This window comes from Helicoverpa zea, chromosome 4, assembly GCF_022581195.2.
Source record: "Helicoverpa zea isolate HzStark_Cry1AcR chromosome 4, ilHelZeax1.1, whole genome shotgun sequence".
In the NCBI taxonomy this organism is placed as follows: Eukaryota; Metazoa; Arthropoda; class Insecta; order Lepidoptera; family Noctuidae; genus Helicoverpa; species Helicoverpa zea.
Genome location: NC_061455.1, coordinates 4,539,430 through 4,555,435, shown reverse-complemented (window position 1 = coordinate 4,555,435; position 16,006 = coordinate 4,539,430). Strand labels below are relative to the sequence as shown.

General features: G+C 37.5%; 1 protein-coding gene across 4 annotated transcripts in view; it reads right to left on the bottom strand.

Moving 5' to 3' along the window:
* Positions 1 to 243: 243 nt before the first annotated feature.
* Positions 244 to 16,006, bottom strand: part of LOC124629571 (cadherin-86C) — a 94,860-nt gene continuing 79,097 nt past the window's right edge. The window contains exons 3-15 of one of the 4 annotated variants that reach the window (XM_047163034.1): positions 15,562 to 15,752; positions 14,620 to 14,864; positions 13,612 to 13,695; positions 12,289 to 12,414; positions 10,458 to 10,722; positions 6,120 to 6,312; positions 5,707 to 5,950; positions 5,040 to 5,625; positions 4,598 to 4,949; positions 4,317 to 4,512; positions 4,096 to 4,226; positions 3,297 to 3,623; positions 244 to 3,214 (exon numbers count right to left, since the gene is read on the bottom strand). In XM_047163034.1, coding sequence (XP_047018990.1) covers positions 757 to 3,214; positions 3,297 to 3,623; positions 4,096 to 4,226; positions 4,317 to 4,512; positions 4,598 to 4,949; positions 5,040 to 5,625; positions 5,707 to 5,950; positions 6,120 to 6,312; positions 10,458 to 10,722; positions 12,289 to 12,414; positions 13,612 to 13,695; positions 14,620 to 14,864; positions 15,562 to 15,752 — 5,398 coding nt within the window. In that variant the 3' untranslated portion in view covers positions 244 to 756. Of the gene's footprint in view, positions 3,215 to 3,296; positions 3,624 to 3,900; positions 3,954 to 4,095; positions 4,227 to 4,316; positions 4,513 to 4,597; positions 4,950 to 5,039; positions 5,626 to 5,706; positions 5,951 to 6,119; positions 6,313 to 10,457; positions 10,723 to 12,288; positions 12,415 to 13,611; positions 13,696 to 14,619; positions 14,865 to 15,561; positions 15,753 to 16,006 lie in introns of those variants that run through there. The other 3 variants (XM_047163035.1, XM_047163036.1, XM_047163037.1) reach the window with 3 other exon arrangements.

The window sequence follows — 16,006 nt, the reverse complement described above, 5'->3', positions numbered from 1 at the left end:
CAGACAATCAATTTGGAATTATAATACAGCGTTAAGACGAATTGTTTAAATTATGAAATTGATGCATGTTATCGATGCTCAATGATACGACAACCGGGAGCCACTGCCTGGTGCAAATGTCTTCTTGATGGCCATTGTAATCATAGCATAGGTGAATAGCTTGTTGTCTTTGATTATAAAGGGGTAAGCTTGGTTCGAAACAACTAGGGTAAAATAACGACAAAAATTAAATAATACTCACGGTTTAATATGTAATATATAACTTTATATTTTATAACAAATATAGAATTGCACACTGTATCAGAATGCATTGTAAGGTATTACAGAAATAATATTTACAAAGAGATATTATTAAAGCTACAATTAATTTAAATATTACTTAATTATATTTTCAACATGTGGCCTATATACATTATTATAGGAAAATATTCTAAAATTATATAATAAACCAGTCAATAAACAAAGGCAGTTGTATCAAGTTACACTTCTTATACAAAGCTGAACTTGAATTCATTTTAGCTAAAATCCTGTACAAGTAACGAAACTAGCTTATTATAATTTATTCTAAGTATCTGGATATTAGCCAAAAAGATATCAATATTCCAGCGTAAAAATAGTTCATTTTGTTTTATCAAATAATTTAACACTTTCAACATTGGACGGAGAGTAAGAAAGAGTCTTTAATTTTGGGACTATCCTAATTTATTCACAATGATTTTAAGGCACTCAATCGACGGACACGAATATAAAAGTGATTTAGTAAGAAGTGGAGCTACTATCTGGTCGAAGTTGTTTGGTTTGTACATCGTCGTATGCGATTGTGAACACACTTTTCTTTTCAGTGATGGGTAACCTCTTCGTGTTATTCTGTTGAACCAACGTATTCATAGCTATACCGGAATCATTGTCATCTATCTTAGACGTGACACTTCTATGGGCTATGTCGGGAATATTATCGCCTCCTATGTTTATTTTAGAGACATGAACTTCTGGATTCTTTCGATCTTCTTCGTAGCTTGTTGATATTGATATACTGTGGGTTAAGGCACTTTCTGCTATATCCTGTTTAGGTTCTTTAACATCATCTTGATTTACATAAATGGGCTGTTGTTCTGGTGCTTGTTTCCGCGGCATTGGTTGCTGGCCTAAATATTTAGGTATATGCGTAGGCTGTATGTAACATAGAGGATTTTGGTTTTCGTATTGGTGTTCATATCTATGTTCAGAATGTTGCAGTAAAGGATGAACATCTGGTAAGGGGCCTTCTGGAACTGGAGTAACCTTTTCTTCTTTCAGTATCCGTGGATGAATAAACTCACTTTCTTTTGATTTGAAGTTTTTTTTTACCTCTGAGTCGCCTTGAGTGTCTTTATTCATAATCTTACCGTACCGACCAACTTTATCATCATCGTTTTTCGTTTTCGATGATCTTTTTGGTTTCCTCGGTACTACTTTTTCAGCGGGTGTAGATTTTGCTGCTGCTGACTTTTTCCCATACCATTGCATATAGCGTGGTAAGCTTTTTTGTGTCGGTTTAACACTTTCTGACGATTTCGTTGATTCACTCGCTTCATTTACTCTTTTACTAGGTTCTGGATTACTTGGGCTATCTAATTTAGAGGACTGCGCCTCTACGTCTGATGATTTTGACTTTGCTGAAGAATGTTCTGCTGCAATTTCCCGTGCTTCTGTGGAAGAACCTTGTCTTGAAAATACTAAATTGCGATGGTCTTTTGAAGCTGAACTGCTTCTGCTTTTATTGTCATTACTATCATTTTCGATAGCTAAAGGGCTTTTGAGCTGTGTATCATCGGTTGTAACAGAAAATTGTTTCTGGAGCCTTAATCTTCTGTCGCTGATGTCAGATTCCACTTTATCGTCTATAGAATCCGAAATCTCCATTAACACGTCTCTTCTTAATCTTGATTTTCTGTCACTGTCAGATATTTTTATTTGAGTAGACGATACGGTTTCATTTTTTGATGTAGTTACTGTGCTTCTTGTCATATCGCCATAATTTTTTATATGTTCTTCCCTTTCGTTGGTTTTGCTTATTTTTATATGCTTTTCACTTTCCAAGGAAGGAGACACTTCACTTTCTTCGAGGATTGGTGTCTTTATTTTTCTACTTAAATCGTATACTCTCATACTTCGCCGGGGATCTTTGTGTTTTAATTTCTTTTTAGGCTTTCTCTTTTTTACCCACGCTACTTTTTTTGTTTCATCTTCTACAACCATTTGTGATTCATCTTCACTGTACGAATCATTGTCACTTCTCGCTTTTCTTCTTGTGGGCTTCATTAGCTGTGGCTCAGTTTGTGTACCAATGTGACATTCGGTTTGGGTAGCCATCACGGAATGGCCAGGTAGACTCTGAGTTTCAAGTTTACTTTCAACTTGAGAAGCAGTTTCTTGGTTTTGTAACATTCTTTCTCGTTCTATGAGTATTTGATGTAAAAGCTCATTTTGTTTTCTGAGTGATGATTCTAGTAGCTCCTGATGGATTGTTGATTTGTTTTGCATTTCTAATAGCGCTGACTGTAAGTAATCTGTTTTTAAAGGCACTGTACCTGGTACTTCAGGGTGAAGGTTAGTATACTCATGAAATTGATTTTGCCCTTCGCTACCTACTTGTGATCTTTGTCCGTAGCTTTTAGCATCTTTACCATTCGAAATGTTATCTAAGTCAGTTACTTTGCTCATTCTCTCTCTAATATTTTTAGCTTCTTCGCCTTGTTCTCTTATAAATCGTTCCATTAATAGATTTTTTCCGCTATCTACTACAACGTATTGTGTATGCGGTATAAGTGTGACAGGTCTTTGTTGTTGAGCAGGAAGATTAACGTAGCGCTCTTCTTCATTCTTACCTCTAGTCACTAATCTTAAAATTTCTGTATTTCCCTCTTTTATAAAATATTGATCCCTGCCGTGAGTAGATGGGGCGCGCACTTTTTCCGAATATTCGTGTTTAGTTTTGCTATCAGTCTTGTCGTGTAAATTTTTGTCTACATCAGACTTGAGGAAGACCCCGACTTCGGAGCCCCTATCTATTTCATGTCTACGTATCGAATCGTTGTCTTGTTCCCTACGTTGATAATGTAGTGTTGCGATTCTATCGTATCCGTTTTCTAAGTCTTCGATATACTCTTTATGTTTGTTCGCAAATGCTTCTTGTAGTTGCATTTCTTTTGTGTAAATAATGTTGGGTCCATCTCTGCAACAAGGAAAATATATTTAACCTTAGGTATATTGAATGTAATAACTCCTAAACAATAGTTAAACATATTTCAAATTACCTGCGAAATGATTGCCGATTATCGTTATATCTGTAATCATTGTCAGCTGCTGTATGTACGAACTCTTGATGAATATCTCCCGGCGTTGAAGCTGGTTTAGATGGCTCTTTATTGGATCTGTGGTTTCTCTTATTGAACTTCCACTGCGTTGGTTTCGTCCTCAAGTCTGCCTGTTCAGCACTCCATGCCTCGCGCCTCCTCCACTCATTAGCTTGTATTGACTTATTTTCTATATTTTGCGTCGACTTGTTTTCCCTCCCAAGTCCCTTGTCGCGCACCACTAAATGCACGTCGTCCTCTGTGGAGTTGACACGTATCACTCTTTTCCTAGAATTTATTAATGGATTTCTATGTACCTATCTGTTCTGTTATCAACACTTAATTAGTATATGAATTATGTGGTGCATGTTAACTTGTGGAATACATTCAAACACATTCCCAGTTAGGTATCATGCAATGTTTGTGTTTTGTCGCTTTTAGGATATTATTATCTCAAAAAGCTGTCTTTCACATAAAAATCCTAGATTAAGCATCATTTTTTGGGTAAGATTGAGGAACTTAAAAGAAAATAAATGGTGCTTTGTAAATGAAAATAAATATTTACCTACAAAAGTGTTAAGCTGTTGTGGGGACTTGCATTAGTTGGTGCATTTCAGTCTGTTAATAAGAAAAAAAAGGAAATATTAGTAGAAAAAAATATTAAAACATTAGTAGGGTGCCTGATAAGGATAGATGTGTTAAAACATAGCAATTGTGTGAATAGTAAAGCTTATAACAAAACATAAGAGTTGAAATTTACCTAGGAGGCATATAAAGTGGACATCCTTCGCATATGCAGCAGCATATAAGGAGTAACAGTACCAGGGCTACTAATATCGCCAGCAGTATTAGTAGCCAGAATAATAACCGACTTTCTGCTCTGTAGAGACCCTGAAAAATGCAAAACAATAAATTATGAAAGTTCCATAAAAATAGGATAGTTCATATCCTAGGAAATGAAGAAATAGTAGATATACTTACAGAATCACTACCGTCGGCTGTAGACGCATGATCAGATTTTCCTGAATTTGATCCTGATCCTGTACCAGTGTTGAAGACACCACCCGAGTTAGTGCCGGTCGTGTAGATTGTTACATTCTTTGCCAGTTGCTCTTGGAGCTTGGCTACATTTATGGCTGTGTTTCCAGACATCCGCACCACAGCGATAACTTCACTCCTGGAAAAGGCAATTTATTTATTTTTCACGGAACTTTCATTGAAATACGATTTTAGGTCTAGCTAAAAGTAAAATCAATACTCACTTTTCTTGACTAGATTCCTGACCGTTCAAATCTGTTGCAGTATTATCACTGCCTCTGTATGGCTTAATATCAATAATAGTTACTTTTCCTCCAGAGAGTGTACTAAGAACTTCTTCTAGTTTCTTTTTATCAGGGTTAGCACCAGGAACTATGAAAGACATTGTCCTAGTCTTACTCTCTGGAGGATAAACTTTCGCTATTGTTGTAGAGGATAATCTAGGAACTCCTAGATCGTAAGCTCTTATTGTAAGCACAAATACTTCGCTTTCCTCTTGATCATTAGATTGACGTCTTCGTCTGTGAACGTTTTGTTTCTTTGTTCTTTTTAGCGCTTCTAGAAGATACAGTTCACCTGGAAAGTTAACATTTATATTAAGTACTTGGATTTTCCAGTTTCCGTATAAACAAATATGTGATGGTAAGCAATGACTTGACGAATTACCTGTATCTTCATTTATAGCGAATTTTCCATCTCCATTTCCCTGTATTATTTCATATCTGACTATATTATTTGGTGGTTCGGAATCTCTGTCAACTGCCTTTACGAATGCTGCCGATGTGAAATTATTCAGACTCGGCGACAGCACAAACTCGTAAAGCGATCTTTCAAACTCTGGTGGGTTATCATTTACATCTAGTAACTTAATAATTAATGGCACTGTTACTCTTAAACCTACTCCATCATTATCTCTAGCCTCTACTAAGAAATGCAGATCTGGCATCGCTTCACGGTCGAAGCCGTGATTATTTGTGGCGACTGTTATGACACCTGATATAGGGTCCAAGTTAAGGGATGTGTTGAGGTATCCTAATATGGCAGTGAACTGTACTTTGCCAAATGCACCAGTGTCTACGTCGTCTGCTGCGACTTGTACGACCTTGGTGCCGGCGGTTACGTTTTCTGGCAGTTCCACGTCATATGATTGCGCCAGGAAGATTGGCGGGTTATCGTTGACGTCGTTTAGATAGACTGTCACATTCGCTGTCACTGACAGATTCGTTGCTGGGCCAAGCTCTTGAGCTAAAATCTGTAATTTAAAAATATCCTTGTTAGTACATTTCGTCTTTACTATTTTAGGGTCAAAAAGTAACGTATACAATGCATGTACCTGAAACACAACAGACTTTCTAGCTTCAAAATCGAGCATGGTATTGTCCCGCACTTTGATGATGAACTGGGCGTGTCTCTCAGCGACAGTGGGCGAGATCTCGAAAGTTCCATTGTTGCCGACCAACGAGAGAGAGAACACGCCATTCTTGCCAGCGTCGTTGTCGTTCACTTGCGGTATGTAGGGATCGCTGAACATCAGCGCTGTGCCTTGAGGAGCGTTCTCGTCTAGGTAAGTAATGTAGCTGGAAAAGGACAGTAGATCACTATATAGTTTTGAACACAAAAGCATGAGTGATACGCACTGGCTTCGGCTAATCAATGAATGTACAAAATCTTATTTTAGTATGCTTGATTGGCTCGCCGGTAATCGGACCTACTCCCTAATTAATAATAAAAAGAAGGAATACTTACAACTGATTCTCAAAGTACGGCGGTGAGTTCTCTCGTTCGGGCAGTATGAACGCAAGCTGTACAGTCGAGGACATGGCTTCGGGCTCCTCTCGCGACAATCGAACCTCTTCGGCAACCACTGTCAGGAGTATTGGGGCACCAGCGTGGGAGATCGCTGCTATCTCCTCGATAGGACGCTCTAGGGTTACCTCACCTGAAATAATGGTCAAAGAAATTATTAACTGCCCATAGATACAATTATAGGTATAAGTTAGACAAAAACTCTTAACGTAAATACTTAATACTGGGACTGAACCCTTTTGCATAGTATCATATAGCCATAATCAAGGAGCTCGTTTGTTTTTGATAGCCATATGTAGCAATAAGTTTGTAGTGAGTGTTGATGGGAGATGATACAACGCCATCTATACGACAAACCTGTAATCCCTTCTTAGTAACGAGAAATGGAGGCTGATCTCGCCCTATTTGCCCTACGTCCCTACTGAACGAAATACCTATTTATAATTCTGTATTTTGCTCACAGATGGCGTATCGTGACTATCTCATAATACCATGCTGTTGATTTAAAATAGGTTCGCGCTGTATGCAAAATAATTCCTACATTAAGTAATTAAATAGGATTCGTGCATAAATATAGTTTTCATTGTATTCCTTCAAAGGCTTTCCCTTCTGACAATAATTTGCTGTTCTAAAAGCAAAGTTACGACAAAAAATGTAAATGATATTAACAAAAGAGAAGGCCCTGATAACATACACCCTGGTATGTGAAAAGAAAAACAATAAACCCCTGAACATTTTATACGTCAGTTACCCAAACATTCAAGCGTCCCCTTATAATGAAATTCTTTACCAAGTTCCATTATTTATTAAACGAGTTTCAAACAGCCGAACAACTACAAACATTTACCATCTTTGTCGAAAAAAAAACATGTATGAAATTAATTAATATGGACATAATAATTTGGACGTGCAAGAACATGCTTCTATTCATAACAGCCTGGTACTTTGGGACCGTTTAATTATGCCAAGTAGGTGTTTGAGAAAAAAGTCGTGAATGCCGATTAGCATACAAAAGTGGTGCATCCACTCTTGATATGAACCTCCCGAGATCGTCATCTGTCGGCGGTGACAAGGCAAATGAGGGGCTCATTAATTATTTACTAGCTAGACATGAATGGGACGAATAAATTATTGCTAAGGTATAAATTAGTTCGGGTTTGTTTTGATCTTTCCTCTTCTGAAGGAAGTGGTTAGTAACTTCGTCAAGTTCGAAAGCAATAAAAAGGCACTTTTTGAATCGTACATCTTTTTTTTGCAGCCGGTAGCGAAATGGTTCAAGATTTTATTTGAAAGAAAAGTGCTTTTATTTAACCAGTATTGATTCAAGATTATTTTTATACACCACTTTTAAAGTATCATTATGAACTAAACCCGAGACATCTAAATGTCATACAATATAGGAAATAATTGCTCCAAATGTTTCTGTAAACGATCGTGGGTTAAAAATACAAAAACAGTAATTAAATGTAAATGGCCTTACTACAAAAACCTTAACCCCTGTTTTACACTTGTCTAATAAAATTTTGGCTGCAAAATGAACCGTATGTCAACGTCATAATTTGACATTTTTTTAGACAAGGCATAAACTGACGTTTAAAAGTTTTTGTGGTAAGACCGAAGGTGTTTAAGGTTAAATGCGCATTAACTTCACTTCGTCGCATTTATATGGAAAAGCTCACTTATTTTACACCAACGCGGTATTAACGCTGGACCGATGGCTTAACTAATGAACAGAATTGATCGCCTCTTTTATTCATTTCTATCTCCTACTTAATAGCAAAGCTTAACCTTTAAGCTTGAACATTATTCATTCATTGTACTGGGATTAATTTAATTACTAGGAAACTTCTGCAGGTAATTTCTTACTGGCAATTATTGTAGTTAAAAATGAAAACATTAAGAATGTAATGGTGTAGCGGAATCCTGTGGATAGTAATCATTACTAGATAATTAAATACGACGTTGAGAAATATGTAGTAATTACTATCGAGTAGAAAAGCTTTCTTAATGATTAGAATGATTCCCCAGATACCTATTTAATTCAAAACACAGTGAACAAAACAAGGTTCTAATAACAGCGAGCACGAATATTGAAATGAGGCCAAAAATATACCACCTACTTTTTATACCGGAATCACAATAAACTTTATGGGCGGGTGTTCACAATACAACCATTCGTATGTACCAAGCACCCGACTCGTAATACGTCCTCACACTAACTTCGGAATAGCTCCAACCAAATTGAATCTTGATACCCATTCACACGTTTATAAGGTGTGGTCTGATTAATGCGACAAATTCACAAGTGCGACAGGTCTTCCGATACCTCGATAAGTTTTAACGGTTCTAAGGGGCAAGTTTGCGGAGGCGAGCATTTATCGAGCTGATAATGTCAGAGCAAGTCGGGATTGTATTGTCAGCTACTACGTAGGTACGGGGACGCTATTCAAAGGAAGTGCCTTTATTATGAAGTAAGGTAGGGCAGCTTTACAAACAATGGATGGCGAGGCGAGAGCGCGACCGGTAAGGTCTAATGAGCCATTATGTGCTTGTTCAGCAGAATGCAAGGTTGCATTAAAAGCCCTGTTAGCGTTTTCGAAGTCCGTCGTGTTTGTAGTTTTGTTAGCAAACAAATACGCATTGTTAAGTGTTGTCAGAGCTACCACCGCCACGCACTCAACATCAACTTATGGCATTGTTAAGGGAATTTAGATGTAAAGTTCAACTTTAGATTCTTGTACGTTGAAAGTTGGAGCAAAGTTAGTTCTAGAATAGTTACTGTGACTGCTTGTGACAATGCGGTGGCATATTGTTTATGCTAAGTAGCTTTCAGGCATCTGAACGCGTTGAATGTATATCAAATAAAGGTTATGGGGCATAAATATTTCCAGACATAACAAAGCAATATTACCTAACATAAAACAAATAGCAAACACTGCATTTAATTTAAACTCAAACTAATTACGAACCCTTTTGTCTACACGTTAATTGTAACACTTAACAAACAAACTTTGGCTATTCAATTTGCTGCCATAAAATGGAAGTTTGGTGGAAAATGACTGCAAACTAAATCTGATAGTGTTATAAAAGTAAAGTGGGACACGCAAGGTTGCGGGCAGTGGTACTTCTGTATATATAGCAACTGGGCCATAAGGGGTGGTGTCGACCAGCGATAAGGAAGTAGGATATCCCACGGAAGCCGGACGCTCGACGGACGTACCGATCTTATCAAAGCAAAAAAAACCTATGAAAAACTTCTCTGACCTAGTAGTGTCTGCAAAAACATACTTCTAGAATACTGAGAAACTAAGCTAGCAACATTATAGGCTAAGGCTAAATGTTTAGCTGAAGTGGGTTACGTTACAGGCTGCTAGACTTCTTTTACGACCTCCGGTAAACGGTTAAGTTAGTGCTAAAGTTGAGCTGATAAATTCTCAGTTTATGGTCCAGTTTTAGAACATAAAAGTACCAGGCCACGCTTAACAGATAGCATTTGTTCCTTTAACAGTGCGCGAAATGACTTGAATTGAATTGATTTGTAAAGTTGGAAATCGAACATAATAATGATTTGATTTCCCATAGTCTATGTACAAACAAAATTAGTGCTGAGTGTTTCTTGCAGCGAGGCTTCAAAACAAACATGCTAGCCATTAAAATGCCGCTGACCCATAGCACTTAAATGTTCTTCGTGTAAAATTAACGTAAGGGTAAATGCAGCATTTTAGTTTCCCGCAAAGTGAATTCAACCCTAAATTCTGGTTTTAATTATGTAATTAATCCAAAAAGAAAGTACTTACGTGCAATTTTAATTACTGGATAAACTGGGATATCATGAGGTCCATTGTTAAAAGGTTTTCGGATAAAACGCCGGAAACGTTCAAGATTTTATTAATTAATTAAAAAAGCTTTTAGTGCGCCGTTTATGAGAATCGGATACAAAATGAGTTTATGTAAATGAGTGTTCGTGTTTTAAGTAAGACTATATCATATTAAAATATGATAATATTTACTTTATAGGCTTCTAAAGTGTCCATTGTGTCGTACTCTAATTATGAAATATAAGAGAGATTTTAAAGTTACGAAAGACACGTTAGTTATCTTATTCAGATAAGAATGGTATAGCCTTATAGAGGTTAGAGAGGTTGTTAATAAGGTATCGAGGAAATGGAAAAACAGTATGTTGTATAATTATATGTAGGAAAACTGGCAGTAGCACCAGAAAAATATATCTTCTACTAACGATACATGACTATCCAGTAGTAAAAGTAAGAAACTTACCCGATGTTTCATTGATGTTGAAGAACGGTGTAAAAGGATTCCCTTCAGACACCAGTCCGTATCTGATCTGCCTCGGTGCCCCCTTATCTCCATCTTCTGCTCTCACCCTCACCACCATGTCTCCCGGAGCCACCTGCCTTGGCAGATGGGTGATGGGCGGAGCAGCAGTGAACACTGGAGGCATGTCCTGAACATCTTGGACGACCACCACGACTTCTAGGCCGGCGATGTTGCGTGTATCCTTGCCTATTTCTATGAAGGGATCCTGGAAGTAAAGAACATGGATAAGAACTGTTTGATCAACAAAAAAAAAACTAGTTGACACAAAAGTAGGAGCATAGCTTCAAAGGCGTTGTTCAATCTTAAAGAAAACTAGAAATACTCTCATGGTTACAGCTACGGTCCTGCAATGTTACGGTTTAATCAATCAGCTGTTTTATTCTAGGTCTATAAAACACTGTACCACTACTAAGAAATACCTATTCCACATCCTAAAGCAGAATTTATTTTAAGACTACAAAGAAATCATCATCCAATCGAGTATGAAGTTCTCAATATTGGCAGTATACAAGCCTAAGTGCAGCTTATCAACTGTTTATCATCCTGTTATAAATCCTCTAATCCCCTCGAGGAACACCCACGGGGCACATAGGTTCTATTCTTAGATCACGACCACACGGCAAAGAGGACTGTGTGTTTGTATTATTTTATAGGCCGACTCTTAATCGATAGAATGTGCGCACTCCCACGCAGCCTTATGTTCGGAAAGGGTTAATAAAATCGTCAATGCGTTTAAGGAGGTTTTATTTGAAAAGGGTCCTAACGGCTTCTGAAGGTTAAGTGCCATTCTACTTCTGTCTATCTTAATTCTTGATCTATTCCTGTATTTTGATATTTTCGAAGAAACGAATATTAGAATGGCAGATTAATTTATTTCTTAAGAGTTTTTGGCGTTTCTGAATTATTTTTAATTTTTAGCTTTGATACTTTATATCATGTTATTTTTGGCAATTTCAGCAAATTTCAATTACTTCAGATAAAAATTAAGGTTAAGAGAAATTAGATTATATTCTAAATAGATTTTTAGGGGGACATATTAAGATGTTAATAAGTCGCTATTATTAAGCAAATATTTGTACGTGAGGTACAAGATATGACTTTGGCACGAGCCCACCATACTATTCCTAGTTAATGGCTGAATTACTGATGTTTAATTAGCATACAGATTAGAACCCCTTCTAAGAAAAGGCACTTCCTTGGTTCCTATTGTATAATTTTATATATCCTTAATTATCGATCTTTATTAGATCTATTGTTATGCAAGAATTGAAACTTAAATGATATAATAACGTCGCATAAGAGACTCCATATGAATATTTAAGAGGATTGTGAATAATAGCGAATTAGGATTCATGAAACACGTATTGGCCATAAAATTCATTTAATTATTGTGGTGCACTTAATCCTTGTTCTGTTTCCAATATGAAATCCAGATTTTTTAAACAGCTGCGACCTAATTGCGCATTCTTTGGTATTTGCAATGAAAAAGAATTAAAAATTGTATTATACATTGGCAGACTAAGAATGCATTGGGAGGTCAAAGCAGAGACATAAACCCAAAGTAGTACAAATATCACGCGTACCAACATACATCAGTTGGAATCACGACAAGCCACGAAATCTATCGCACTTGTTTTGCCATAATTAATTACAGTTTAAATTCTGATCATTAGTCTATGTACCAGATTGCGCGCTTGATCTAGTGAAGGAACTCAGAATAATTAACCCTAATTAGGGAAATAAGGTTCATTTGAATAAACTAGTTCCTTACCACGGCCAGTAGTGTCAAATGGTACATCGATTGGGCCTCGAAGTCTAGTGGCCCCACTAGGAATATGGTCCCTTCAGTATTTTCGGCTGATACCCGCCGCTGCCGGATCGCAAAGAGAGGAGATCCCTGCGAACAAAAATGTTAATTAGGAAAGTGAAGCAATTAAGATTAATGATTAAGTTATAAAGCATCGTTTGCGTCATAAAGTGACGTAAATATTTAAGTACCAATTACGTTTTAATTGATGTGATATAATGTTGACACCGCAATTTGAGCTTCCATTAAATTTGGTACGGTTGACGACCTCACCATGAAATGGAGCAGATTTCTTGAAACGTTTATTTTTCATAGCAAATGTGAGATCCTTTTGCAACGAAATTATTTCCCACCACTTACTTAGCGAATACTATGTACTCATTATCGAAATAGGGCTCTGGACCGATACAGTAAATTCACTTAGGCATACCCAGTTGGATGTTACCCAGCCCACAACCGACATTCTAAAATTACACTACATGTAAGGACACGATCTCCATTATTATAGCATTTAAGCCTATAAAACGACCTCGAGTCGGGTGCTAGCCATTCTCTGGCCTGTGAGAATTTTAACACGCTTTGCTCTTAATGCCCTATAATTGCATCCCGGCTGATGGACCCTCGCGAAACCGAACTACACTACATGTATTAAGCAGAGGCCTAATGTAATCTCATTCGCGAAATAACGTATTCATAGCTACTAGTTTAACTTTATTGAGTACTATAACCATCAGTTTGGCTTGACTACATCTGTAACTGTAACAAAAATGAGGCACGAATTGTACCAAGAACACTTTAAATTGAGCGAATTAAAGCTTTCGCCTTATTATCTTTTTGTGCTTTCAACGCGTTTTGTTGTTACAATTATCATTTTGTAATGGTACTCTACAATGCTCGCAATTATTGTAACGTGAATTAGATTATTTCGCACGAACATCACATTGTCGAGTCAGTTGAAAAGGAAAGAATTTACGTAACTTTTTACCGTTTCTTAACTTCTTCATGAATTTTTTTGAATTTATTGCCTTTTAAAATTGGAGTTAGATCTTTCCTATTCCGTATACGTAACGTGAGGGTCCGACCGCATAAACAGCAAATGAGTTTCGCGAAGGCGTATCCCGCGTCAGCCATAACACCGTGAAAATGATCCCTATTACTGAGCAAGCGAAACTTCATTATGTGGTTACGGCGAAATGCGTGTCAAACACGACGCAGGCGTAAAATATCATTAGCTAACCCCTAATCATCGCTTCCATCGCGACCCCTTTTAAAATATAAATTACTTACCCAAAGTTCGAGTTCCAAAGGCTTCGGCGTCACGGGGTTTTTTCTCGCAATTACTATCTCAAGATCGGTTCCGCGTTTAGCGTCCTGTAAGAATAAAAAATTGTTAGACTCTGTTACGCAAACATAAAAGAGTGCGATAAAAAAGGCCTTTACTTTAGGGAAAAGTAAAAGTTCGCTAATAGGCTAGTCAATTACTGTAGCACAGTGTTATGCAATAACCATAAATTATGTTTAAACTATGAGAAAATTTTAGACAAGAAAATTACGAGGGAAACTGTAATTAAAAAATTAATTCTTCCATGAATTTACAACTTTATTATGCGTTCTCAACCACAACAAACATCTCACTACTCCGTTTACTATAATGTTGCGCTAGAGTAATGCTAATTTGGATATGAGGCTGGCGTCCATTGTGCCAGAATGCACGTACGTCATCATCATCATCAATCACGGCGTCACACGGCACGCTTCTCGGCGCCTCATTTGTTGCCCTGAACACCGACAGGTGCTTTTTCCACGTAAATCCGCCATTATAACTGGACTATGCAAATGAACATCTTTATAACCGCCGACATTTTTAATGCGGCTATTTTATTCCGAGACTTTTGCAATTCTAATGAGCCATTCATGTGTCATTTGGAGTGATAAACTCTCATACTCAGAGTTTGTAGCCCTCTTTACAGAAATTGATTTTGAAGCAATTTTCGATGATGCTTTACACTTACGTTTACTAGAACTATCAGTTAAGAGTGCATAATGAAGGAGAAAATTGCAGTATTTCAATTACAGACTGTTTTATGATAGGTTAAATGAAGTGGTTTTTTATATTCATAGCGGGAGAAGGTAATCGTAGGTTGTTCATATAATTTGATGGATCATAAGTTGTGAAGATTGGCAAATGCTTTTAACTAAGCTTTGCAGAAAAGACGGTAAGATAAAATCAATTTACTTGATAAGTTTTGGACTTCATTCATCACCAACAAATTAATGTGTTACAACTAAACCTACCTCTGGCACCAAAATGATTCCGGGCTGGTGAGGAAAAATGGTATCCCTGGGCGTTGTGGCATTGGTCCCAGTTACAGAGCAGGCTATCCTGGAACTTCGTCCTCTGGTGTTCCGCACCGATAGCCTGAAGTCCACATACCGGCCGGGCTCCAATCTCCTCAGGAGGATGATGTTGGCTTGGCAAACTGAGTTGTATCGAGTACAGGGAAGGGTTTCCACACCGATGTCTAGGCGACCCATTTGACCTGGAGGAAGAGACAAGAGAAGTTGGGGGTTAATATTAGTACTACCTGCATATATTGGTTCTATAGAGGTATATTGGTTTAATACATCGGTCTCTTGTAAATATTCAAATTATTCATTTGATCAATTGTAAGGTTTGTACTTGCAATCTGACCATGTAAGAATACATTCAGAAATGTAACTATTTCCAGATTTGTTACCAATTCTAGCATTGTTCGAACATATCAAGATTTATGAATAAGGAAACAATTCAGATTTTGTCCTGAATAGCAGGAATTGTTTACGTTGATTTCCGTTAATCAATGACAAATTAACTTCTCGGGTTTCTTGCTAATGGAATGCAATAACGCTTTGTTTTCTTTCAGGCCCCCTGATATTGGGTTACAAGCTGTCGAGTTGACTTTAGTAAACTTTATCTTGTATCCCGTACTAATTGGGTAGCTTGAGTCGAGGCACGGCCAAATTCTATTTGGTGTTTTTGATAATACGGCGAAGCGAAAATCTTAAAAATTACTTTTGGTTTGTTTAACTTTTACATTGCTTTAATCATCTATTATATTGTACATCATTTAGCGTTTATTGCTTGGCTGCTTATGCTTTACCTGGTTCAATTTTTTTAACTTCATTAAAATTAGGAGCGAAATGAATTGGCTCAGATTTTAAGTAACCACTAAAATCAAAATTAATTTGAACCCTTACCAATAAGTTCAAAATGCAGCGGATAATCGAAGTCAGGGTCGGAGGCGCGGACGCGGTAGATGACTGAGCCGACGGGCACGTCAGCCGGGACGAGCACCAGCCGCATCAGGGTGCTCGGGTCGAACACCGGCTCGCCGGCGCTCGCGCCGACCGCCCACCAAACCACTACCAGCGCCAAGGCGAACGTCATCCTGGAAACAAAGAATTTGTTAGAAGTTTGTATTTTCCTGCAAAGAATAAGATGGTACATAGTTATGTAACTACTTACAGAGATTTTGACAAATAGGTACTGCATTAGGTTAACGATCAAGCTCGTAATAACTCCAATATAAACCAATTTGGATGAACATTGCAGCAGTGAAGACTATTTTATGGTAAACTTGCTTCCGCCAGCGGCTTCGCCCGCATGGTGTTCATAAAAAGTAGCATATGTGTTAATCCAGGA